This window comes from Ochotona curzoniae, unplaced genomic scaffold (genome assembly GCF_017591425.1).
Source record: "Ochotona curzoniae isolate NIBS_2020 unplaced genomic scaffold, NIBS_Ocur_1.0 contig_1014, whole genome shotgun sequence".
Lineage (NCBI taxonomy): Eukaryota > Metazoa > Chordata > Mammalia > Lagomorpha > Ochotonidae > Ochotona > Ochotona curzoniae.
In genome coordinates this window covers 48,249,839-48,277,013 of record NW_024464920.1, presented here as the reverse complement: position 1 = coordinate 48,277,013, position 27,175 = coordinate 48,249,839, and the positions used below count along the sequence as shown (strand labels likewise).

Below are 27,175 nucleotides of genomic sequence, written 5' to 3'. Positions count from 1 at the left end.
TGGGGCACCACAGTGGCCTCCTTCCCCCCAGGCTGACCTGCAAGCATCCCCAGGACGGGACCAACGTCCGCAGCGTGGCTGTGGCTGGACGGAGACAGGAGGTGGTGCTCGCAGCTGGTTTATTCAGAAGCCTCAGCGGCCAGGAGCCCGCCGCCACCCTCCTGCCTTGCTGAGCAGAGCGTGCCCACAGCGCATCAGGTCAGTGCCGGCTGCCAGCTGTCGCTGGGCTGCCCTAAGGGCACTGGTGGCAAGCACTGAGCCAGTCACCTGCGGCCCCTCAGCTGCTGTCCCAGGACAGGCTCACAGCTGGTCAGCCTGGTAACACTTCCTGTTGCGGGCGGGGCCCCAAGGGCAGCAGGGTGGTGGCGTCAGCCGTCTATGTCCCAGCTGAACAGGTGGTGCTTCACCAGCATGTCCTGGACGCCCTCCTTCAGGGGCCGCTTCTCCTCCTGTGCACACAGTAGCCAGGTTACCCGGGCAGGCTCAGGCAGCGGGGCTGGCACACAGGTCCCCACCAGGCCCCCTCAGCCGCCCCACCCACCTCTCTCTTGGCAGGGAGCTCCCAGTCCTGAGACAGGCTGAAGGCAAAACAGCAGAGGACACTGGAGAGAGAAAGGCGGACGCCGTCACCCAGGGGTCAGCCCTGCCGCCCCAGCCCCACGCTGCCGTCACCCAGGGGTCAGCCCTGCCGCCCCAGCCCCACGCTGCCGTCACCCCGGGGTCGGCCCTATCTGCCCTGCACTGCTGCCAGGTCCTCACCGGAGCTCACACTTGATCTGAACCCAGCCAGGGCTGCGCAGGAAGGACCAGGGCTGGTACCACTTCTCCACGGTGGGCAGGCTGGAGCACAGCACCTCCAGCCACAGGTGCAGCACCTGCTCACTGGGGATGGAGGAGCCGAGTAGGGGCCAAGCCTCGGGCAGGCCGGCAGTCCCCGAGGGTCCTGCTGTCTCCCCCAGCCGCATTCCCACTGTGGCGTCCACTCACTTGAGCCCCACACAGATGAGCGAGCGGAGCTTGACGTCCATCTGCACATGCGCTGCATCGTGGGTCACATTCACGGACTGCACGGCCTGCAGGGGCACGGTGGTCACGTGGCATGCCCCTTGGGACCACCTGGGGCGTCTCTGGGCTGGCAGGGCAGGCTGCTCACCCGGTACAGCAGCTCCTCAGGGGTCAGGACTTTGCCATCTTCATCCAGCCTGGAAAAGGAGCCGAGCTCAGCGCCCTTCGGGGTCGGGAGGCCTGGGCAGCCCTGCCCGCCCGCCAGCCCCGACTACCTGTAGGTCTTACAGAGCACGAGGCGGGAGTACACCGAGTCAAAGTCTCTCTCCACCTCCCGGCCTGCTGCCTGGGGACACAGGACACCTTCAGTGCGGCCCAGCCACCACCCGCCAGACCCCAGCCTCTCCCACTTCAGGGTGCAGTAGCCACTCACCTCCTCAATGAAGAGCCAAGGGTGGCATGCACCCCCAAGCAGGGACGGCTTCTTCAGTCCATGCTCAAACAGGGCCTTGAGGGCCGGGCACAGGGTCCCTCGCACGAGGTCCGTGACCCCCTCTGTCACAGAGTCATCCCCCGCGATGGAGTACTGTGGGGGAACAGGTCGGAGAAGGCCGGCCTGCGGCGGGGACCCTTGCTGGGGCAGGGGACCCTCCGGGGCTTGCCTTCTCTCACCTCCTTGCTGCGCTCGTCCAGGACTTCCACAAACTTGGCCGGAAACCAGCCTGTGGGAAGAGTGCAGGTGACCCGTGGACCTTTCCCTGGGGGCCCAGGAGAGCACCCCATCTCCCTCGGGTCTCCCCGAGGCCCCTGCGGGCCCTCACCTCGCAGGCCGTTCAGCTCCCCGACCCAGCAGTGCTCGTCCTTCTGAGAAACGATCTGCAGGAGGGAGACCAGAGCCCGTTTCCCCGGGGCCAGGGCCTCACCCCTCCCACCCTCACCCTAGACCCCACGTGCTGGGGACGGGGGAGGGTGGCCAGGGCGGGAGGGGCCCCCTGGTGCCCACCGCACCGCACCGCACCGCACCGTAATGATGTCATTCTTGCGGAAGCCCAGCTCGTCGTCGTCATGCCGCTCGAAGTCCAGCAGGGCCTTGGCGCGGCGCCGGTGGCTGCGGGAACAGGCCACGTAGTTCTCATGGTCCCGCTGGTGGCTCTCCATGCTGTAATCTGGAGTCAGCTCCTGCCCAGATGGACAGAAGCGTTGTGGGCGAGGGGACTGATGGGGACAGGCCGGCTCCAGTGCACACGGTGGTCCTGCACGGCCTGAGGAGCCTGCGACTCACCACGCTGCAGTTCTTGGGATCCGTGCACTGGAAGTGGCGAGCCACGCGCAGGACGGCCTCCCGGAGGTCAGCCACCAGCTCCGTCTGCTTGATGTTCTTGGCTTTGAGCGCCTCCAGGTCATCCTCCCCTAGGGGACAACACAGGGCCGTGGCCGCCTCCCCTCCCCAGGCCCTCAGAGGGGCACTGCCATGTGCCCGGCTGCCTGCCACAGAGGGGCTCACCGAACAGCAGGGAGCTGATGGCGGACTTCCTGCGCTGCGTCCTGCGTCGCACAACCTGTGGGTAGGGAGTTGGGTGTCAGCGGCCACACCCGCGCCCAGGACCGCGCTGGCTGAGAGGACGCTCGGGGCTCGGTCTCACACCCACCCAAGCCAAGATCAGGACGCTGGGATTCACTGCACCCGAGGGCAGGCTCACCCCACGGCGGTGGGAACCCCCGAGAAAGCCCGTGCTGCGGGCCGACCTGGGAGAGGTTGCTGGTGGTGCCGGTCCCCAGCAGCTGGCCCTGGTCTGCAATGAGGTAGGCCAGATGTTTACGGCGCTGGGTCTCCACAGCCACAGCCGTGAGGGAGCCGGCCAGCCGCATGGCCTCCCCCAGCAGCAGCTCGGCGTCGTCCATCTGCGACGGGATGTCCGACAGAGTGTTGAAGATGGAAGCCGAGTTCTCTGACTGGATCAGCTCCTCCTCCTGGGCAGGGCAGGGGGCAGGGTTGGCACTGCATGGGCCTGGCCAGGAGTGGACCCGTGCCCCCTCATGCTGCACCGCCCTCCCGCGGGCACCTGGAGGCGCAGCATGCCCAGTGTGGTCTGGAACAGCACCAGGGAGCCCTCGTAGAAGAACAGGTCCCAGATGCGCAGCAGCAGCCGGATGTGCACCACGCTGGCGAAGGCCGTGAGGAACCAGTGCAGCGTGATGAGGGACAGTTCTGGGGACAGCACGGAGCAGTGACGGGACGCGCGCAGGCCTGCAGCCTCGGGCCTCTGCCAGCTGCGTCTCCGACCCCCACCGGGCCTCACCAATGTCATGCTCCTGCAGAAGCTTGTCCAGGCGGGGCAGGTACTGCACGATGAGCTGGCGCAGCACCCGCTGGTCAGTCTGGACACCCAGCAGGGTGGTGCTGAAGTAGGAGGCGGGCAGCAGGTCCTCGATGACAGCCCCCATCATCCAGAAGGCATCCTCCTCCTCCAGGAAGAGCAGGAGGCAGGCCGCCACCTGGCCAGGCATGGGGGCAGGGACCTGTAGCCAGGACTTCAAAGGGGCCCTCCCCGAGGGTGACCACCCCTCACCAGGGAGCCCAGTGATGCCCCTGCCTGCCTGAGGCCACGCTCACCATGCCAGTACCCTGGCAATAGCCAATCTCAGGGTAGAGCCAGGCCAGGGCCCGGAGGACCCTGCGCAAGCGGGGCACCCCGACGCTGTCCACGCTGGCAAAGCAGGCGTTGCTGGGCATGGTGCGGAGCAGGTCCTTCTCGATCTGCCAGGAACCCAGACCCCCCGATCAGACCCGAGAGATGGCAGACCCCAGGCCCTCTTCCTCGGGGTCAGACCCCAGCGCTACTGTGGAGCTGGCCAGTACGGCAACCACAGGCCATAGCTGGCCTGGCGTCTCTGCAACCTTTTGGGCAGTTCTCCCGGGGCCTTTGAGGGCTTGGGAGGAGTGCTCTATGGCAGAGAGGGCTGCTGGCCCTGCCAAGGTCACCCCCAGGCTGGTACCCCTCACCTGTTTGGCAGCGATGGTCTCGTCGTTGGAGCTGTTCCTGACCATGTCACGGTAGGACAGCTCTGAGCTCTTCTTCTTCTGCAGGGCCCCAGAGAGCCGCATCCATAGCTGAGGAAGGAGTGTAGTCTTCTCAGATGCCATCAGGGCAGCCCCTGTGAGCCCCCTGGGATAGCCCCAGGGCTGTCTCACCTGTGGCCTCATGCCATGCGGAATGCCAGCCAGCACCAGGGAGCGCAGCTTCTCGGAGCGGGGCAGGGAGACAGCAATCTTGTCCCAGGTGAGATCCCCCACGTCGTGGTTGTGGGTGAACTCCAGGTGGGCCTGCCACCGCAGCCTCTGCGCAGGATCCTCCACCAGGGATGCACTTGGCAGTGGACTGCAGCTGGGCTCAGCACCTTCTGCCAGGAGATAGGTGCAGCAGTGGGCAGTAGGCCAAGGCTGTCCCGAGGCCCTGAGCTCTGCCTCTGGGGCCAGCTCTCCACCCTGAGCGCCTCCTGTGCACTCAGTGACACTTCCTCCAGGCAGCCCAAAGATGAGCAGGCTTGGTCTACACTGCCCTCCCACAGCAAGAGACCCCAATGACATTCTCAGGCTCGGGTCTGAGCACGGAAGACAGGGCAGAGCCTCATGCTTCCGGTAGGGTGCGGCAGTGGGCCTGCTGACCCCGCTCTCTCCACGGGGGACACAGCGGTCCTTCCAGGAGTCCACAGCATGCCTCTGCACCTGCTCGGCCCCCTGGGATGCCTCGCGTGGCTCTGCCCCCTTGCCTAGTGCCCTGCCACCTGCCTGCTCTTCCATATCGCTGCCCACTCAGCACCGCCACACCTGTTGTTCCCAGCTGCCCTCTCCTGAGAACCCTCCCTGCCCAGGAATGCTGCCTAGGTGTCCTCCCCGCCCCTAGCAAGTCATTTGGGTGCACAGTCTGCTTTCTGCACCCCAGGGGGTTTCTTGAAATATTTACTCAATGAGTGAGGGTGAAGCGTTCTTGCCTCACAAGAAAGCCAAGCCCTTAGCTCTGCTTCTGGAAACATCCACTTAAGTGCCTTCCCTTACACAGTAAGATGTGGGAATTCTCACTCAGCAGTGCCTAGCCTCGTCTTCCCCAGGGGCACCTGCTCCCATCGCACAAGGAGTCTTCAGAAAGACTGCTTTGAGACTGTTTGCACCAACATAAATTTGTCTTTTGATTCGAGAGACAGACACACACAGGGAGAGCACAAGTGCCCAGCACTGATTTACCCCCACAGCCTGCCGTGGGTGCTGGGCTGGCCTCCAGCTGGAAACTCAATTCAGGTCCCCCTTGCTGGGGCCAGAAGTGTTAGCTGAGTTGTTGGCTCCTAGGGCCTGCCATCGGCCTGGAGGCAGGGGCCATCCCCTCCCAGGGCCTCTTCCAGGCCTTCCTCGGCCCTCCTCCCTGCCCTCCCAATAGGGACGTGACATTCTAGGAATCCTTTTTCACTTTCATTTGTTTGAAAGGCAGAGTGACAGAGGAGAGTGGTCTTCTGCCCCGATTCATTCCTAAATGTCTACAACAACCAGGAACACCATCTGGTCTCCCATAATCCAGGCCCATGGTAAGTGCCTGCCGCCTCTCGGGCACATTTGCAGGGAGCTGGACTGGCAGCAGAGGACAGGTGGACCTCAGACCAGGCCTTCTGACAGGGTGGCAGGCATGCCGAGTAGCAGCTGAGCTCGCAGTACCAGCAGGTGCCCCTCCCCAGGTTTGCTCACTGCTGGCCCAGACACCTGCTCCTTTGCGCACTTCTTTAAGTCCACCTGTACCCAAGAGTCCCCTGACTCCACCTCAACCTTGGCTTTTTAATCTCCAAAAATCTGTTGCAAATAAGCAGTCCAGAGAACTTATACCAGAAACAAAAATGGGAGGGCCAAAAGTTTTACACCTGCACCTCAGGCCTGATGGTAAGAGGCCCCGGGTTCTGGCACAAGGCCTTCCTGACAGCCCGCAGGGCACTGACAGGTCTGCTCACAGCAGAAAACAATGGAAATGGTTTACAGGTCCACTTTAATAAAAAAAATTAAATATTATGATAAATCTGCATTAGGATATTCTACAGCCACTGACAAAGAAGTTTTTATCTTTGAAAGTGTATTGACTGGGCCTGGCACGGTGGCGCAAGTGGTTAAGGTCCTCGCCTTGAACGCCCGGGATCCCATATAGGCGCGGGTTCTATCCCGGCAGCCCCGCTTCCCTTCCAGCTCCCTGCCTGTGGCCTGGGAAAGCAGCAGAGGACGGCCCAAAGCTTTGGGACGCTGCACCCGTGCTGGAGACCTGGAAGAGGCTCCTGGCTTCGGATCGGCATAGTATCGGCTGTCGCGCTCACTTGGGGAGTGAATCATCGGACGGAAGATCTTTCCTCTCTGTCTCTCCTCTCTGTATATCTGCCTTTCCAATAAAAAAATAATAAAAATAAATCTTTTTTAAAAAAAAGTGTATTGACTGACCCTGAAAACACTCATGGAATAATGTTAAAATACAACAGATATGTCATCTAACCTTAGTCATGGAAAGTCTATATAAATACACAAAGCCAGGAAAGGAATACATTTAAAATGTTCGCAGTTACAGAATTTTGAGTTAATTTTGTTTTATCATTATACCTCTCTGCATTTTCTGTTAAAGATTTACCTTTTTTTAAATTAGAAAGCCATATTTATAGAGAGGAGAGGCAGAGACAAAGATCTTTTGTCTGCTGGTTCACTCTCCAAGTGGCCACGACGGCTAGAACTGAGCTGATCCGGAGCCAGGAGCCAGGAGCTTCTGCTGGGTCCTCTGGCTTTGGGTCGTCCTCCACTGCCCTCTCAGACTATAAGCAGGGAGCTGGATGGGAAGTGGAGCAGTCGGGACTAGAACCAGCAGCCATATGGGAACCTGGCATATGCAAGGGGAGGACTTTAGCCTCCAGCTGTCACAGCCCCCTCTCTGTATTTTTTAACTTTGTTCCTGTTTTTAGATCGATAAGGGCTGGCTACTGTGGTTTAGCACACTAAGCCTCTGCCTGTGATGCCAGTATCCAAATGGGTGCCAGTTCAAGTCCGAACATATCCATCTCAGGTCCAGCTCCCTTCTAATGGACTGGAAGGCAGCAGATGAGGGCTGGATTCCACGGGGCCCTTCACCCATGTGGGAGACCCAGAAGAAGTTCCTGGCTCCAGACAGACCCAGCTCCAGCTACTGTGACCATTTGGGGAATAAACCAACAGATGGAAGATCTGTCTCTCCTCCATGAAATTCTGCCTTACAAATAAAAAATAAGAATCAATAAAAAGCTCTACATATTTGTACCAGCATCACCCTCAGATCTGCCTGCCTGGGTCAGAGGTCATGTGATACAGAATGCAAGCCTTGGGAGCTGGCGTTTTCCCAGGACAGTGACAGACGAGGGACTCAATTTTACCTTCTTTGTCCACGCGGAAACCAAACTCATCATAGTAGGCCTCGGGCTGCTCTGCAGACTCCTCCTTCTAGAAGCAGGGTTAGGAAGACGTCAATTGTCCAGCTCCCAGTGTGGGGCCAGCGTGATGGCTGCCTTCCCAAACCCCCGATCACGGACAGGGCCCTTGCCTCTCCCGTGCCTGTCCATGACACTGAGACCACGGCCAGAAGCGTGCTCTACGCATTTCCGTGTCTGTGATCCTGAGGGCACAAGGCCAGCACGCCTTCATCCAGCTGTGGCACTCAGGGCACCTGGTGACCCTGTGCGCACCCAGTCCCGGGGCAGGGCGCTGCTATGGTGTACCTGCTTGCACCGAGCCAGAATCTCCTGGGGCCACATGCTTGGGGTCAGCGCCGAGAAGGGGCCGCCGGCAGAAGGGGTGTGGCTTCCTGGAAGCAAACAGAGCAAGAGAACATAGGAACCCCAAGTCTGGATGCCCCCCTGTGAGGGGGAGTATGGAGTGGCCCACTTCTGAAGGAGGGGGAGCACAGAACGGGAGCCACGCTCACACCAACGCCCCAGTCACTCCCTTCCCCACCTATCTGGACTAAAATTTTATGAAATCTCCGCTCTCAGCAAGCCCCCACTCCAGCACCCGGACCCCAGCTTCTACCTGACATGGCGCAGCAGGCAGGGTGAGGCCGAGGGGCCTCAGGAGCAGTCCTGTCCCAGTCTGTGGGGGTTGGAAGGCTTCCCCAGACTCATCCGGTCCATCTGTTTATCTGCCCTGTGGAAGAGCGGCGTGCAGGTCACTCCAGCACCCCAGGTTAATGAAGTGCCCCCCTCAAGCCTCCCCTTTACCAGCCAGGAGCAGCTGGGAGAGAAGTCCTACCACCGTGCCACAAAGAAAGGGAAAAGTTACACTTCACCCTTCTTAAAGTGGGCATCTTTTTATTATCATTTTTTTAATTGAGAGGCTGAGAGAGAGAGAGAAAGTGAACGTGCCCCAGCCACCAGGGCTGGGCCAGGCCGGAGCCAGGAACCAGGAAACCCCATGAGTTTGCACACGGGCGGCGGGATCCAACGACCTGTCTGGGCCGCCAGTCGCTGCCTTCCTGGGTGCGTGTTAGAGGGAGCTGGCCAGCAGTGGGACCTGGACCTAGGTGCGGAATCCGAGTGTCCCAACAGTGACTTCGCCCACAGCCGAGCCAGAGGCCCACCCAGCAGGGAAAGAAGGCATCCTATTCTGAACATTTGGTCTGAGGGCACACGCCGAAGAAGGTGCCAGCATGCAGCCCTTTGATTAAGGACGCAGAGTCAGTCAGGTGTCCTAACGTCCCATGCTCAGGGGATGCGCTTTCAGAGAGAAAGCAGAGAGATCTCGCCGCTGCTGCTTCACTCCAAAATACACAACAGCTGAGTCTCATTCAGGCCTCCGTGTGGGCGGCAGGGGCCAAGTGTCTGGGCCATCACCTGCTGCCCAGCTTACAAGCGAAATCAGAAGTGAAGTAAACCGGACTCGAACTGGTGCTTCAACACGGGACGGGGTGTTGCAAGAGCTGGCTTATTCGGGGCTGGCACTGTGGCACAGCAGCTTAAGCCAGCGTCATGGGTGATGCTGGCATCCCAGATGGGCCCTGGGTTGTGTCTGGCCTGCTCCACCTCCACCGACCTAGTGCTTGGGCTCCTGCACCCACGGGAGAGACCAGGGTGACGCTCTCGGCTCCTGGCCTCGGCCTGATCCACGCGTGCTGTGACCATCTGGGCAGTGAGCCAGAGACAGAAGCTCGCTCTGTGTAACTGCTTTTCAGATAGATAAATCTAAAGAAAAAAAAAGGCTTAACCCACTGAGCCACAGTGACAGCCCTCTAACCATATTTGTTGTTCTTTTTCAAATGTTCACTTATTTTCATCTACTTGAAAGGCAGTGAAACACAGAAATGCCAACTGTTCACCTGCTAGTTCGCTTCCCAAATGCCTCAACAGCCATGACTGGCCCCGGCCTGACCCGGCAGCTCAGGACTCATCTCACTAAGGATGAGCCCACAAGTTTCTGAAGGATACGCGCCCATCCCCCCACAAAAATAAAACCAATAAAACCATGTGCCCACTGAAAAACACACGTTACTGCTCAGGGCAGCGTTACAGTCAATAAGTAACTCAGAGGCCCATCAAGTGAATGGATATACAGAATGCACCCACACCATGAATATTACTCAGCCACAGAATGAACCCCCGACGCACACTAAGCCATGGAAGAGTCTAGAAACAACAAAGTGAAAGGAGCCCGACACCAAAGTGTAGTCACTGTACAGACCTTATTGAAAGGAGTGTCCAGAAGGGGCGGAGTCACAGAGGCAGGCAGCAGCTCAGGGGCCGGGGGGCCGGGGGGCACAGCTTACAGCGTGTCTCCCTTGGGGGATGAAAGCACCAGGAAGCAGACAGTGGCAGGAGTGGTCCAATGAGCTGATTCTGCTAAAACCACCTAAGTGTGCACTCAACACATGAATTATACCTCAATCCAAAGAAGTGTCAATTAGGGCATTAGTATCAGGCCTTACTCTAACTGTAATTTTTCACTGATGACTTCCTTCCCCGTTAGAGCTCCCTGAGCTGCACGGAGATGCAATTCTGTTATTATTACTATTATTACTATCATCTCTTCTCTGCTTTTTTCTCTTACTAAGCCTTTCACTATGGAAAAACAGGCTCTACTTCTTGGAGATGAATGGCAGGTGACAGTGAGACGTGGGGAAACTTCAGGCACAGCAGCCTTCCCGATGTGCAATCAGGCTTGGCGAAGCTGCCGTTTCTGAGGTGACAGGGAGGTGCTTCCTGCCGCGCAGAGGGCCAGGCCAGACCCCGCTTCCCCAACAGGTCGCCACCCTGACTTTGTTTTGAATGAAGAGCATGGAATGCTGGGAAAGCGGAATCACACAGCCCTGCTCTGACTCGGCGCTCCGTCCCTGGGCGAGCATTTACATTTCTGCAAGTCCAACACTTACATCATCGGTTTTCCAACATCTTTTTTAAGATTTATTTATTTTTATTGCAAAGTAGAGAGGAGAAGAGAGAGAGGAAGATCTTTTGTCCAATGATTCACTCCCCCAGTGATCACAACGGCCGGTGCCGAGCCGATCTGAAGCCAGGAGCCAGGAACTTCCTCCGGGTCTCCCACACGGGTGCAGGGTCCCAAGGCTTTGGGCCGTCCTCGACTGCTTTCCCAGGCCACAAATCCCAGGGAGCTGGATGGGAAACAGGGCTGCCGGGATTAGAACCAACGCCCATATGGGATCCAGGCACGTTCAAGGTGAGGACCTTAGCTACTAGGCCACCGTGCCGGGCCCATCTCCCAACATCTTAAAGTTGATGACCACCTCTGCACCAATACAAGAGAAGCAAGCCTGTGAGAGACTGCTCGCGAGTGTCTGTGTGTGTCTGCCACACCAGTGACATGAGGTGCTGAAGATGGGACACAGGGCAAGGGCCCGGGCCCTCCACGGCAAGTGACCACGTGTCCGTCTCAGCGGGGCAACCCCTGCCAGGGGTGAGAAGTGGCCACCAGCCACAGCAGACGGACCTCAGTGGGAGCCTGGAGAGACAGACTGAACAGACTGCAAACAGCCTGCAGCGAAGACACGGTCCTAGTCACCTAGTGTACACACACTGCATACGTGCACAGACATGTGCGAACAGGGGCACCTCTCCCAAGGTGTCCCCCCCTCCCAGCCCACAGCAGGAGCCGGATGTGACACAGCTAAGCTGGGCAGGCAGGTTTGTCCTGCCTCTGGTCACCATGGAAATCTTCCTGACAACAGCCATCTGGAGCCAGCAGAAGCTGACACAAGCAGCCACGTCACCAGGGCTGCCCTCCCACTGTCACGGCAGTTCCAACTGCCCTCCCAGCCACAAGCAGGGAGCTGGATGGGAAGCAGGGCTGCGAGTACATGAATCGGTGCCCATATGGGATTCTGGTGTGTGCAAGGCAAGGTCCTTTGGCAATTAGGCTACCGTGCCAGGTCCAGCAGAAACTTTTAAAAAACTGATTCTAATCCCAACGGTCCCGCTTCCCATCCAACTCCCTGTTTGTGGCCTGGGAAAACAGTCGAGGACGGCCCAAAGTCTTGGGACCCTGCACCCGTGTGAGAGACCTGGAAGGAGCTCCTGGCTTCAGATCAGCTCAGCTCCAACCGTTGCGGTCACTTAAGGAGTGAATCATCGGATGGAAGATCTTCCTCTCTGTCTCTCCTCCTCTCTGTATGTCTGACTTTCCAATAAAAAGAACTAAATCCTTTAAAAAGAGGGACTGACTCGATTAGAGAAGGAGGAATCTTTACCTCGCACTGAGGTGCCATGCCTCAGACCCTGCCTCGACGGGCAGGCCGTTTGCCAGCCAGAACAACTTCCTGCAAGACACACTGCTCCGACACAGAAGCAAAGGTGGCCAGAGCTCGCGAGGGCGAGGTGGCTGTGCCGCACAGATGCACAGAGGGGGCGCGGCCCCTGCGGCCCCCCCTGCCTCCAGACCACAGGGCACAGCTGCTGCAGCATGGGTGAGCCTCTGCAGCTTCCAACAGGCTTGGTTCTAGCCTGCAGCCACTGGGGCATGAACCAGCAGGTGGGAGGTCTCTGTTTCTTCCTCTCTAATTCTCTCAGGCAAAATAAATATCTTTTAAAAAAGCAACACCAGGGCCCGGTGGCGTGGCCTAGCGGCTAAAGTCCTCGCCTTGAACGCCCTGGGATCCCATACGGGTGCCGGTTCTAATCCCAGCAGCTCCACTTCTCATCCAGCTCCCTGCTTGTGGCCTGGGAAACAGTCGAGGATGGCCCAAAGCCCAGTGACCCTGCACCCGCGTGGGAGTCCTGGAGGAAGTTCCTGGCTCCTGGCTTCGGATCGGCACAGCATCGGCCGTTGCACTCACCTAGGGAGTGACTCATCGGACGGAAGATCTTCCTCTCTGTCTCTCCTCCTCTCTGTATATCTGACTTTCCAATAAATAAATAAATCTTAAAAACAAAAAAAGCAACACCAGATAATAGCTATTTAGTGGAATACTAACTTTTTTGGGAAACAGGAAAAAGGATAAACATTATTTTTCAAGGTAACTATATGACACTGCCGACTGTTTTTCTCTAGGCCTCCACCCTTCAGCCCTTGCTCTCCTCAGCTGGGGTTCTACTGGGCAACTTCACCCCTGCCGGGGCCTCCCTGGTCATCTACTGAACAGCCTCACCCCTGCCAGGCCTCCCTGGTCATCTGACTAGACAATCTCACCCCTGCTGGGACCTCCCTGCCCACCTGCTCATTCCTTCCCCTCATTAGCAGTTTCTTCCTACTGTCAATGCCAATCTAATCCCAGTCTCTCCTGCTTGATGCTTAAGCACCTGCCACCAGTGCCAGCACCAGGTCCCCTGAGGCGCTCTGTGTTCTGTCACCTGGCACTGCCCCTTCCGTCTCTCTCACGGTGGGTCACACTGGGCCCACTCAGATCAGCTGCCATTGTACTCTCCCCACTCCTCTGTCTCCAAAAGCCTCCTTAACCTGCAAGACAGAGCGGGAATGAACTCATGATGCCCAAATGCAGGTATGGAGGCAGCACACCAACGCAGAAGCACTGGCGCTCAGGAATACCTGCCCAGGCCTGGTGCTGTGCTGCAGCCAGCTCCGCCCCAGCCTTCAGGGCCTGCATCCCCAACGGGAGCCGCTTCAAGTCCCGGCTGCTCCACTTCCAATCCAGTCCCCTGCTTATGGCCTGGGAAAGCAACAGAGAGTGGCTCAAGTCTTTGGGCCCTGTCCCCACGTGGGAGACCGCAGGAGGCTCCGGGCTCCTGGCTTTGCATCAGCTCAGCTCTGGCCACTGCAGTCACTTAAGGAACAAACAGTGGATGGAAGTTGGATCCCTTCTTCTCTGTAACTCTGTCTTTCAAATAAAAATAAATACTGAAAAAAACCTTTGATCAGTTTGAATAGGAAAAAATAACCAAACCAACACAAACACAAAGGGATATTCTAGAAATCCTGCAGATCTCAGAGACCTTAAAAGGATAAGACAATATTTTGAACTTTGTGACAATAATCTCCACAATATAGGGAAAATAACTGCATTGTGATCACAACATATTAATCCATCTTAGCACATCCACAAATTAAAGGGGAAATGAGCATCCCGCCAGAGAAAGCATTTCACAAAACTCAGTATCTTCTGATAATAAAAGTAAACCTTCCAACAGGAATCTTCCTCAGCCGCAGTAAGGACATCCACAACCCCACGTCACTCTCACACCACCTGACCGAAAGGCGAAGGTGACGCTGACAAAGGTCAGACACCCAGGGCGGCACAGTCCAGACAGTCCACCCCTACGGCCTCCACCCGGGGTCTCGCTTGGAGATGGAGCCAGTGTGGATTAATCCATTTAAGAGGATGTCACAAGGAGAACATTTTGCAGTCTGAGCAGGATGTGGTCCCGCACCTCATGCAGGTGCGTAAGTTCCAAGGTCACGAACTGGTGACATGCACAGGATGGAAGGAGCACATTACAACAGCGTCTAAAGGTGGGGCAGAACCTGTACTGACAGTCATGATGGGAAACAATACAACCTAGAGCTCCCACAGGCCCTAGCAACCCAACTGCTGGGTACTCATCCAAAGGAAACGAAACCGGAATCTTACAGCTCCATCTGTCGCCAACGTCACAGCAGCACTGCTCCTCCCCAGGGGAACGCGTCCCCTGCCTGCGCAGACCAGTGGGTGGGGGACGCTGCCCAGGCGGCTCTCAGCAGCCACTGAGTGTTCACCGTGGTGCTTCTGACACCAGCATCGCGCACTGAGTGCTGGTCTGCACGGCGGCCCTGACTCCTGGCCCGGCCTGGCCCGAGCCCTTTGGTGGCCACAGGAGGAGTAAACCAGCAGAAACTCTTCCTTTTAAGGTAAAGAAATATCATAAGGGGGAAAAAAAAAGATGGCAAGGGACAATCGGCTCCAGAATTCTAATTAAAAAACAACCCCCAGTCTGTGATATCCTGTGACGGCGACATGTCAGTCACATGTGTTTTTCAGAGATTGAAAAAAGGAAGACAGAAAATGGCCCTTGGGCCTGGATGATAGTGGCTAAGCTCTCTCCTTACACACGTTGGGATCTCTTATGAGCTTGGTTTGTATCCTAGCTGCTCCTCTTCCCATCCAGCTTCCTGCTTGTGGCCTGGAAAAGAGCAGAGGACGGCCCAAAGCCTTGGGACCCTGCACCTGTGTGGGAGACCCGGAAGAAGCTCCTGGCTCTGGATTAGCTCAGCTCCTGCTGTTGCGGTCACTTGAGGAGTGAACCAGCAGATGGAAGATCTTTCTCTCTCCTCTGTAAATCTGCCTTTCCAATAAACATAAATAAATCTAAAAGAGGAACAAGGAAGGAAGGAAGGAAGGGATAGAGCGAGGGAGAAAGACCGCCCTCAGTTTGGTAAGTTGCAGCTTGTTAGTGCTCTTGATAAAACCTTGTAGTTTTTATTTATAAGAAACATGAGAACTCCCTTCTGCTGGGTCACTTCCCTAACGCCCGCAAGAATTAGCCTTGGGGACTCGCCAGCGGGAACTCAACCACCTGAGCCACCACCTGCTGCCTCCAGGTTTACATCAGCAACAAGCTGGACAGGAGCCAGAGCTGGGACTGCACCAGGCCCTTGGATATCTTAACGTGTGCTTAGCCACCATCCCAAACTCATGCCCCAAGAGCTGATCTGAACAGCAAAGGTGAGGTCTACCAGCAGCTGGTAGAAGAAAAGCCACCCTCAACACGGAAGCACTCCGTGATCTCAACCACCGAGGAACAAACACCTGCTAAAATGACAGGAAATGGGAATCTGGCTTAATTAGATGGCAGAACTTTGCAGTGTTTGTCTTGATTTTTTTTTTAAGATCTGTTTATTTTTGAAACAAAGACAGGAGAGACAGAGAGAGATCTTTCATGTGCTGGTTCACTCCCCACATGGCCGCAACGGCTGCAGCTGAGCTGATCCAAAGCCAGGAGCCAGGAGCTTCTTCCAGGCTGCCCACAGGCACAGGGCCCAAGGACCTGCGCCAATCTCCACTGCTTTCCCAGACCACAAACGGGGCTGGATCAGAAATGGAACAGTCAGGACACAAGTGGACACCCACAAAAGATGCCAGTGCCATAGACAAGAGGATTAGCCTGTTAAGCCACCATGCTGGCCCATTTTTGTTTTGATTTGTAATGTTATCTTTTTTGAAAAATATTAATAGCATATTTAAAAACAATAATGCTATCTAAAAATGTGTACATAAATTTCACAGCAGTATATATAGTAAAAAATGGAAACAAGCCAACATTCCATCAATTAGTGAATGGATAAACAAAATGTGGCATATCCACACACTGGAATATTACTCAGCTGTGAGAAGGAACTGGAATATTACTCAGCTGTGAGAAGGAACGGAGCCCTGACACATGCCGGATGGCCTCTGACCATCATGCTACGTGAAAAACAGCCATAAAAAGCCACACATTTGGGCCCAGTGCCATGGCCTAGCCTTGAACGCACTGGGATCCCATATGGACGCCAGTTCTAATCCCCGCAGCTCTACTTCCTATCCAGCTCCCTGCTTGTGGCCTGGGAAAGCTTTGGGATTCTGTACCCGTGTGGGAGACCCGGAGGAAGTTCTGGCTTCTGGCTTTGGACATTGTGGTCACGTGGGGAGTGAATCATTGGACGAAAGATCTTCCTTTCTGTCTCTCCTCCTCTCTGTATCTCTGACTTTGTGATAAAAATAAAAAATAAATTTTTATTTAAAAAAGCCTCACCTTTACATGGAATGTTCAGAAGAGGCAAATGCTGACAGTAAGAAAGCACATCAGTGTCGCCAGGACTGGGGGAGCGTGCTCACAGGTGTAATTCTTTAGGGCTGATAGGAATGTTCTGGAATCAGTAGCAATGAACAATGCAATTGAATACTTGCACATGTGACTTTCACAGTGCATGAACTCTTCGCTTTCTAAATGTAAAGTTTAGTACGACAGAAGAGCAGCAGAGACGCGTTCTCCGAGTCTCTCCTCCGGCTGCCTCCGACAGAACCCCTGCCCACCACGCCTCCCCGCGGGATCTGATGTTTATACCAAACCAAGAGGGCAAAAGGGACCCCAGCGCAAACCCCGGGGCACAGCTGCTGTCTAACTGCGAAAAGGATTCCTCGCTCAAGTAGAACAATTGATTAGCACAGCCCCGTGAGAGTTCAACATCTCTGCAGCCTGTGAGGTCGGCAGCTTGCTGGGCTGCTGGAAGATCTGCCGTTTTCCAAGTGACTTTAACGACTGTCCCGTTTCCCCTACAAAAATTTAAGAAATCACTGAAAATAAGACAATACTTTGAAACTCAAAGTTCAAGTCACTTTTTCTTGTTTTAAACAAACTCTGCAGGAGTCTCACTTCATGCAGCCTTCACTGATTATTATACTTACATCTTTTTAAGAGCAATAGCCACTAAAAGCAATTTAAAAGAAACAAGACGAGAAATGCAGAGCAATTTGCAAAACAGCCTTTAAAGAGGAAACACTATTTCTGAATTTCTTTTGAAAAATGCCTCCCCGTCTCCTAGGTGTGCTCCCAGCCGGCACTTGGCCCAGACCTGACCCGGCAGCTCCAGGAGGGGTGTGGCCTGCCAGGCGGGAGCCACAGTTTCTTTCCAGCACTTCAGGGCAGAGGAAGCAAATGCCCATGGTGCCAGCCAACTTCGCCACTGAACATCAGGCATGACATACAAATGACCAATTCCATGTATCATTCAACAACATAGTATCTATTTCAAAATTACCTTACATGATACATTTATTGGAGAGCTTAAGGCTATAGGAATCCTACACACAAGGTAATGATACATTCATGGGTTAAGGTGTAGCAGGATTAATTTAAGCACTTGCAAATCTCTAGATTATAAACAGACTGGAATTACCATAGAAAAGAAAGTTACAGATGCTTTTCTGAATTTTGTAATTAAAGTAAAAACTTAATATGAGGCTGACACAGTTTGCAGCAAGCTAATTCCCTGCCTGCCTTGCCGGCATCCCACGCAGGCAGCCGGAGCACCAGTCCAGGTCCCGACTGCTCCACCTCTGTCCAGCGCCTGCTAGTGGCCTGGGAGAACACTGGAGGACAGCTCAAGTCGTTAGGACCCGGCACCCTAGAAGCAGGAGACCAGAAGTTCCTGGCCTGAGGATCAGATCAGCTACTGAGGCCATCTGGGGAGTGGACGGCGATTTGGAAGCTCTCTCCCTCCACTCCTGTTTGAATTCTGCCATTCAAATAAAAAATAAAATATTTTAGAAAAAACAATGCAAATCAAAATAAAGATCCTGCCACAATTTTGACATCCCAATGAATTTTCTTCCCATGTATTTTTTTTTTAAAAAAAGATTTATTTGTTTTCATTGGAAAGTCAGATATTCTGAGAGGAGGACAGAGAGGAAGATCTTTCGTCCAATGATTCACTCCCCAAGTGATCACAACGGCTGATGCTATGCCAATCCGAAGCCAGGAGCCAGGAACTTCCTCTGGGTCTCCCTCAGGGGTGCAGGGTCCTAAGGCTTTGGGCCGACTGCTTTCCCAGGTTACAAGCAGGGAGCTGGATGGGAAGCAGGGGAGCTACCGGGATTAGAACCGGCGCCCATATGGGATCCCAGGCATTCAAGGCGAGGACTTTAGCTGTTAGGCCACGACACTGGGCCCTCATGTATTTTTAAAAATTTTGTTCTACAGATGTAGTTCGTCATAAATTAGCTTTTCCTCTACCAAACATTATCAATATTTTTCCCAATAACTATACAATCTTTTTTTGAAGATGTATTTATTTTTACTGGAAAGGCAGATTTACAGCGAGGAAAGACAGAGAAAGATCTTTCATCTACTGGTTTACTCCCCAAATAGCTGCAACAGCTGATGTGAAGCCAGGAGGCAGGAGCTTCTTCTGGGTCTTCCACGCGGGTGCAGGGTCCCAAGGCTTTGGCCGTCCTCGACTGCTTTCCCAGGCCACAGGCAGGGAGCTGGATGGGAAGCGGGGCTGCTGGGATTAGAAGCGGCGCCCATATGGGATCCCAGGGCGTTCAAGGCGAGAACCTTAACCACTGTGCCATCGCGCTGGGCCCAAGAAGCATTTTTCTAAGCACAAAGTTTGTAACAAATTATTGGCACCAGTTTAGTATTCTGCCATCTGAAGCAATTAATCTAAACTTAAAACATACTTATAATTATCACACAATTAAAAATAGCATGTTAATAGAATTAGCTCCAGAAAAACTCCCAGAGTGGTTATCTTTGCGAAAAAGATAAAGCTTTTTTTTTTCAGATTAATCTCATCTGTTTTAAAGAGAGACAGGGAGACACAGAGGGAAGGCCCCTCGCTCACTAGTTCACTCGTGACCACCACCAGGACCGGGGCAGGTGGGGAGCCCTGGGCAGCTCTAAGGCCCTAGGTGAGTGGCAATGGGCCTAGCACGAGGGTCGGCTGCTGCTGCCTTCGCAAGCACATCAACGGGAAGCTCAGCAGGTGGGACTCTCAACCCCATCAAAGTGCTGACTTAATCCCAGCCTCTGCCAGGGTGCTTTATGGCTCCCTAATATCTCTCCTCACCCGCCCCCCCCCCCCAGGATCTTGACCTGTAGTTCTCCAACTGCCGTGTCCATCCAAATCCCCAGACTTTCTGACTCAGTTGGTCTGAGCAGGATCAGAGAAGTCACCAGTCCTACAGGTTCCTTGGGGACGCAGTTGGTCCAGAGAAAACACTTTCAGAAGCAGGGAATTCCTTTGATCACGCTTCCTTGCAGCGTAGCCCAGCTGGACCTGCCTAACAAGGCCTCCCTTCCAGTGTAGCCCAGCTGGGACCCTCCCCCTCTGCACTGATGGCCTGCTGTGCGGGGCTCCAGCAACCACCCTGCCCACAAGCCGCCCATTCAATCTCCTTATCTCTCACGGCAGGCTTCCTAAGAGCCAGGGGCTCTAAACGAACCTGTATTAAAACCAGCCCAGCAATTCTCATTTCCAGAAATGTATCCTACACTTTAGCAAAATGGTCCCTATGAAGCCAACTTTCTAAGCAACATAGTAAACAAAATATTAGCAAAATATTAGAAACTCTACCTACGCAGAGCTAAGGAACTAGTTAAGCACACAGGGCATACGACTAGAGCAGGGCAGAGTTGTCCAAGGAGAATGGGGCAGCTCCTTGCACTCTGAGGAGTGACCGCCAGGCAGCACCAAGCAAAAGACGAGAAGATTGTGAAAACCCATGCAAAAACGGCAGAAAACTGTACATCAAATACACAAGCCTTCGTGTGAGGTGGACCGGGAGGCAGGGAGACATTTTTTAATCTATTTATTTATTTATTTTATTGGAAAGGCAGATTTGCAGAAAGATCTTCCATTTGCTGGTACACTTAAGAAGTGGCCACAGTAGCCAGAGCCATGCCTACCTAAAGCTAGAAGCCAGGAGCTTTCTCTAGGTCTCCCACGTGAGTCCAGGGTCCCAAGGCTTTGGGCCGTCCTGGACTGCTTTCCCAGGCCACAGGCAGGGAGCTAGCTGATGGGAAGTGGAGCAGCTGGGACACGAACCAGTGCCCATAGGGCAGTCCAATGGATGCAAGGTGAGAATTTAGCCTCCAGGTCATCACACTGGGCCCAGCAGGGAGACTTTTAATTTGAATATTCCTTTATATTTTTTGAATTCTAAATCATGTTAATAATATATCACCAATTCAGGCAAAGTTAAACAAAAAAAATTAAAGATCTTTAGACAACCATAAAATATATTAGGATGTATATTTAGTTCAACACAAAATAAAGTAGGTATGAAGTTTGGGATTTTTTCACAGATGACTTGGCAACGTTCTCTGAAATGATCAATGTCAGCTTCTAGGCCTGGTTGTTGAAAGTTACCGCAGCACCCGGAAGCTCATCAGCCCCAGTGCCGACACGGCCCGCAGCCCCAGTTCAGCCCTCAGCAGCCTTTCCCTGTAATCGCTTCCTCCCCTCTCTGGCCATCCAGGGGCCAGGCCACCCTCCTTTGGTTTTCCTCTGCATTTCCGGGGAATTCTACCTGGCCTCCCTCCTGTTCACGGACTGCATGCACGCCCTGTCCTTGACGCACACCCAGTCCTCCCCACTCCGCTGGAGCTTCCCGAATCACGGAGCCGACCATCACCACCTCTGCCTCAGTAGCTCCCCGCCTCCAAGGAACCCAGCACCTTCCTCCCACGCCTGGCCCTCCTCCAGCTGTGCCTCTCTCAGGAAGGAGCTGGGGCTGGCCTGCTGGCTGGCCCAGTAAAGCTGCTTTCCCTTCCCTGAGTCAATATTTTACTTGTGATGAGATAGTGTTCCTTCAGGCAAGGCTTAGGCACGACTGCAGAGACAGAACACGGCCCAGGGAGACCCTTCCTCACCCTGGCACTCAGCCGAGCACCAGCCCTGCCAGCAGAGACCCTGTGAATGGGCTCAAGTCCTCAGGTAAAACCGTTACTCACCCATGATGATCTAGTTACCTGTGAACCACCACCACCCCCCCGCCGCCCCGTTCATTCCGTTGACATTTACAGCTTGGCAGTTTCCGGAAGGTGACAGAAGGGGGGGCTGGTGTGGCACAGTGGCTCAGCTGCCATTTGAGATCAGTGTCACCTGGAGTGCTGGCTGCTCTGCTTCCAATCCAGCTCCCTGCTAATGCTTCTGGGAAGGCAGCAGAAGATGGTTCAAGTTCCTGGGCCCCTGCCACTAACCGGCAGGTCACCCTGACCTGGTTCTGACTGCTGTGGCCATTTAGGCAATCAACCAGCAGACAGAAGCTCTCCCATCCTCCCCCTTCCCTCTGCCTTTCAAATAAAGGAAGAAAGCAAAAGCCCCGTAATTGCACGAACCCTTTGTCACTCCTGCTGCCAGCGAGGAAGGGGACACCATGCCCCTTGGGCATAGAAACAAAACAGGTATTGGCAAACTGCAACTCACCATTCAGGTGGTTAGAGAAATAGTGGGTGAGAGGTTCTGAGGAAAACATAAACCACCAGCAATCTGGACATGCAGTTTCAGAACAACGCAAAAACGTAGGGCCTTAGAAGCACCTGGGAATAAACACTACCAACAGAGTTCCTATTTCTCATAACAGACCATAAAGGAGCCAAAGTCGGGAAAGCTGAGCCTCCCACATGGGTGGCAGGGACCAAGTACTGGGCCACGCATCAGCAGGGAGCGGGACCATGGTCAGGACTGGCGCCCACAGAGGATGCTGTGTTTCCTGTTGTACCACAGCACTGACTGGCCCCTGTAACTCTGAGTGACAAAGTTAAGGCAGTCTCCACTGGAAGCCACAAAAACAGACCTCAAGGTCCTTAACTCTTGGAAAACAGGAATGTAATTGCAAGGCTATGAGCTGGGAAATGAAAACCACCAAAGAGCTGCTCCAGTGTCCAGGTACTGGGAACTGAGACACGATCGTGAAGGGGCTGCGACCGTCGTCATGTCATCCAACCTAAGACTCAAGTTCAAGGGGAAGAAATGTGACTATCTGAGGAACACACTTTGCCAGACAGGGGTCATATGCCCATCACCTGCTTGGTCAGAGAAAGACTAACTCCCTGAGCAAGATTAGGCTGTTGTTCCCAGAAGAACCTCGTCTGGATCCTGGGCAGGACAACGCAACTTACGTCCACTCAACTCTCTCAAAATGTGACATACTCTAGAGCTGGCAGGGAGCAGAGCCAAAGCATCGTGCTGTACAGCCTTGGGGAAGTGTCCAGATTTGTGCCTCGGTCTCCTGTCCCTAAATGATGACAGTCACAGCAACACTTGGCTGCCCCTGCAACCAAGTGACAAAAGGTGCACAAGATGATGTACGAACGTGAAGGTCACTCTAGCAGCTAAACACTCGCTGAACGTGTCACAGCCTTGACACACACTCGAGTTGTCAGCACAGGGTCTACAGTCAGACACTGTGGGTTCAAATTCCGACTGCCCTGCTCACTGTGGGCACCAGAGCAACGCCCCTGGAGAGGGTGCAGAAGGATGACCAACCTGCATCTTAGACAAAGAGACACACTCAGAGTTCTAACGGAGACAACAGCCTGGTACTGGTGGCCACAGAACACGGTGACAACCATCAAATTAAACTAAATAAATAAATAGAAAGAAAATGATGACATGCCGACTATTTCAAAAAGCTACAAGGAAAGACAGTCAATGTTTTTACCACTGAGAAATATCAAAGACATGGGGATGTTTACCCTGGTTGGAATATCACACACGCACACATGTGTTGAAACATCACATGGCACCCACTAAATATATATAATTCTATCAATTAAAAAGAAAAGAAGTAACAGGGCTGGTGATGGGTGAAGCTGCTGCCTGCGCCCCCCAGCATTCCGTATGAGAGCGCAGGTTCAGGCTTTCTGCTTTTGCCCAGCTCCCTGCCAGCACACACGGGAAAGCAGAGGAAGGGGGCCCGAGTGCCCTGCCACCATCTGGCATACCTGGGTGCAGTTCCAGGCTCCAGTTCTGGCCTGGCCCAGCTTATGGCATTTGGGGAGCAAACCAGCACTTGGAACATTTCTCTCAGCTCTTTCAAATCAATCAATCACACTTTTAGAAAAGATAATTTAAAAAGTACCTACTATGAAAAATATGTGAAAAGTGCATTCGTCAATTAAAAGAAAAAGAAGTTATGCAATTTGTGTTGAGTTCTCAAAGGTTAAAGTGATAGAGTCAGAACTTGAATTTCACCGCTGGTGCTCCCAATTGTTAAATTGTTTTCAGAAGGAAATTTAAAAAAAAAAAGTGGTATTTGGACTTTAACCCTATCTTCACGTCAAACAAAGTAAGAATATTTACAAAAGAAACTCAAACAAGAGAAGAGGGAAATGATTTGCTGCTTCCTGTCTTTACACTGCTGGGCAGAAGGCGAACAAGCTACCTGGGGAAACAGACATGAAGGAAAAAACACCAAGCCCAAACTCTCCCAGGCGTCCGGAACTCCACGCCCGCCTCCAGAAGCAGTCGCTCCCTAAGTGACCTGGTTCGCTCAGCTCACTGCCGATGCCGCCCTCACTGACACAGCCACGGAGTGACGGACTCAGACGAGTCAGCCTCCAGACACAACGACAAATACAGAAACACCCAAAAAATCAGGAGACACACAACTAAGCCCGCCACCTGAGAACACATGAACAACCTCACTTATGGTGATTACAAAATAATTAGCCTAAATTTGTGAAACAGGGGAAGTGATTCTACGTGTAACATCCCAAGCAGGTGCTACACTGTCACACTAAGCCTGGTTATTCGGCCCTATGCCACATCGACAGTACTAGGCCGTACCATGTGGTGGACACAATGCTAAGTTGTCATGCAGCAAATACGTGCTGATGGCCTGTCCTTGATCCAGGACACACGGGTGAGCCCGGGCAGAGTGGCATGCACCCTGCAGGCAGGTCTTACAAAGGGACCACCACGCACGTGCAGGTAGGTAGGTCAGCTCCACACGGTTCTCAGCGCCTGTCCCAGCAGACAGCGGAAGCACACACACCACCACGCCATGCTGCCACGACTGTCCAGCACAGTCAAAGGTGTCTCTACTGGCAGCCCAGGGTCACCTTCTCAACAACATGCTCCGCCCTCTGCCCAACACAGCCCGTTCAGCACCAGGTCGCACATCAACAGTGACGGACTTACTCCTCGTCCTCGTTAGTCCTTGACTCTTAGATGACAACTATCACAGCTTGGCCATCTTCTAAGTCTAGAGATGCAACACACAAATACAGGAGATAACTCATAAATGGCTGACTGGGGCTGGCACGACGGCTCAACTGCCTAGTCCTCCACCTGCAAATGACAGCATCCCAAATGAGTGCCGGTTCGCATCCCGGCTGCTCCACTTCCCATCCAGCTCCCTGCCTGTGGTCTAGGGAAGCAGTAGAAGATGGCCCAAGGCCTTGGGGCCTCTCATCCATGTGGGAGATCCAGAAGAAACTCCTGGCTTCAAATTAGCTCAGCTCCAGCTATTCTGGCCACCTGGAGAGTGAACCAGCAGATGGAAGATCTTTCTACCTCTCCTTTATGTAAATCTGCCTTTCCAATAAAAACAAACCTTAAAACAATAAATGGCCGGGCCTGGCACAATCGCCTAATGGCTAAATCTTTGCGTTGCATGCACTGGGATCCCATAAGGGCACCAGTTTACGTCCCGGCTGTTCCACTTCCCATCCAGCTCCCTGCTTGTGGCCTGGGAAAGTAGTCGAGGATGGCTCAAAGCCTTGGGACTTGGAAGAAGCTCCTGGCTTCAAATCGGCTCAGTTCCAGCTGTTGTGGCCTCTTGGGGAGTGAACCAGCAGATGGAAAAATCTTTTTCTCTTTCCTTTCTATAAATCTGCCTTTCCAATATTAATAATAAAAATCTTATTTAAAAAAACCTGGCTGAACGGAGTTCATGAAAGCAATTCCAGGCTTCATCGAACTACAAAATAGATGGTAGCAAAGGGCCTGATTTGCTTTCTGAGGGAAAGTAGAAATGGCAATCATTCAAAGGAGAAATTTAACGGGAAAGGGGTCAACTTACACAGTGCTATAACAGTGACTGTGACACAGAATGCACTGTGTGACTGGTGTCATTGTCACAGGGAAGCCAGGCAGACCCTGGTCTTCCAGCTCCTCCCACACTCTGAGAAAACCCAGACCGCCTGAGTCTGCGTGCAGCTGGAGATGTGTGTGTGCCACCCTCCAGGCCAGTCCGCCCGAGCTCATGAATGGCCGACGTGGAAAATTACTGATGCTGCCATCTGGACAACAGACAGCCCGGAGGTTCAAGAGTTCCCAGACAGACGGCCCCGTGCGCGGCAGTGACCGCGTCTCAGGAGTCCCCCAACAGCACGGTCCTTTCCTATCAACCCGGCCAGCGCCCACACTCAGCAGGCGCGGATGTGCCGCAAGACCCTTCCCGGTTCACGTCGGCCACGGGGTCAGGTCCCACGCGCCCCATCCCCTGTCCCCTCCCCGCTCCTCTCTCGCAGGTCACACCACCTCACACCTACCGCCTGAGCGAGGGGGTTCAGTGATGAAAACCTTCCCCAGGGGTTACCCCAGACAGGGAAGTTCCCCTTCACTCAGAGTGGACTCCGTCTGGAGATGACAGGGAACAGAGAACACGCAACACGAAGACCAGAGCGGACAGTGCACACCACACTGGAAGGAGAAGGGATGAACACGGAAAGTGGGAGACTCAATCACGCGCGTCATCATCACTACGCGGCCAGCACCCAAGCCCTAAATTTAGCTTTTGTGAATCAGTTTGATTAGGAACTTTTGTGTCACAAGAACGGAGGACTAAGAATATTCCAGAACATCTCTAAATAGCCGCCCCCCCACCCCCCAGCCACCAGGAAACAGCCCGCGCGACCCCCTGCAGGTGTTCCACGGAGCGGGGCTGGAAGACACGGCTGCAGCCACTCACAATCACTGAAAAACAACTTGAAGACGCCTCCGGCTCTTCCTCCGACCAGAAGCCGGCTACCGACCCCAGCACCCCGGGCGACCCTGCGTTTCCCCAGCGGGGTTCCCGGCTCTCCGCACTCCCGGGGGGGCGGCAGCTTCGGAACGGCCGCTCCCCGCTGCGGGCTCGGGCCCCTCAGGCACCGGCCACCCCACGCCGCCACGCCGCCCCACGCCGCCACGCCGCCCCACGCCGCCACGCCGCCCCATCCCGCCACGCCGCCAGCCGCGTCCTGCCCGCCGGGCCCGCACTCACAGGCCAACCCGGCTGCCACCTCAGCGCCAGTCCCGCGTTCAGCCCGCGGACGCCCGGCCAGCGCCGTCAGCGGCGCCTCTGCGCACGCGCGCAGGGGAGAGGGGCCCGCGAGGCATGCCGGGGATTGTAGGCGCCGGCCCCGCCGCGCTCACCGCGCAGGACACTGCGGAGAGCCGGCGTGATGGATGCCTGCTTAGCACCAGCATGAAGCCATGCCAGAGCCTCTGATGTAGCCGTGACGTCAAAGCCTGTGACGCCGCCGTGACGTCAGAGTCTCTCGATTTCACAACACTCCCAAACTGCCTGCACCTTACAGAGGACCTGGGTCAACCACAGCATGGCTTGCAATTGCTACTCTAGAAAATAAGGTTGCCTGAGGGCCATGAGTTTCCTGTTTTCTCAAGTATGAGAGCTTGCAAGAATTAACCTTTTTAAAAGTTTGTCTCTGTGACTACCATACCCAGATGTGGGGATACAATGCAATATGCATCCTTGCTTTCAAATCAAAGATAGACCACCCCCCCCAATGAAACTACTGGACATGTGTAGACAATGGGATGCTGGACTGTCTGACATTGAACCAGCAATGTCGGGGCACACCTAAATAACAGACTGATGGATCAAGACTCCTTCTGAAGGACCATACTGTTGTAACAACGTGGGGGAAATCAGCCAAGGGGTGGGATAGTGGGGGTGGAGAAATCCCAGAGTCTACAAAATTGTACCATAAAATTCAAAAATTCAAAATAAAAATTAAAAAGTTTGCCTCTGTGGAAAAACACAGTGAATTCAGGTGTCAATTTGGCGGCCAAATCACGGTGATTTTTGCAAGGCTCCCCAAGGTCTTCGCAATAAGCCGCTACGTTTCATGTCTGCCCACACGCCCAGCGGGAAGCTGGAGGTGTTGTCCTATGGCTTCCAGACCTCCGGAGGCAAGGCAGGAGACTCACCAAAGACCCAGACTGCCTACCTCGGAATCTCCTCTTTAAAGTGGG

The 27,175-nt window shown here is 54.3% G+C and overlaps 1 protein-coding gene across 4 annotated transcripts; it reads right to left on the bottom strand.

Annotated features, from left to right (window-relative positions):
- Positions 1-100: 100 nt before the first annotated feature.
- On the bottom strand, positions 101-26,251 carry SGSM3 (small G protein signaling modulator 3). Of its 4 annotated transcripts, none has more exons than XM_040986485.1 (22): positions 26,181-26,250; positions 8,078-8,191; positions 7,768-7,853; positions 7,426-7,492; positions 4,199-4,407; positions 4,010-4,117; positions 3,620-3,763; positions 3,306-3,501; positions 3,069-3,214; positions 2,752-2,976; positions 2,510-2,564; positions 2,288-2,415; positions 2,029-2,184; positions 1,827-1,881; positions 1,678-1,727; positions 1,439-1,591; positions 1,281-1,351; positions 1,154-1,202; positions 988-1,073; positions 760-882; positions 542-602; positions 101-449 (listed from the first exon to the last, which is right to left on the bottom strand). In XM_040986485.1, exons 2-22 carry the CDS (start codon positions 8,082-8,084, stop codon positions 369-371), a joined length of 2,256 nt encoding a protein of 751 aa, XP_040842419.1. In that variant the 5' UTR covers positions 8,085-8,191; positions 26,181-26,250; the 3' UTR covers positions 101-368. The 4 variants fall into 4 exon arrangements, with proteins under 4 accessions (XP_040842419.1, XP_040842429.1, XP_040842438.1 ...); XM_040986495.1 differs by having other exon boundaries at positions 101-446; XM_040986504.1 differs by having other exon boundaries at positions 4,199-4,404.
- Between the last annotated feature and the right edge of the window lie 924 nt (positions 26,252-27,175).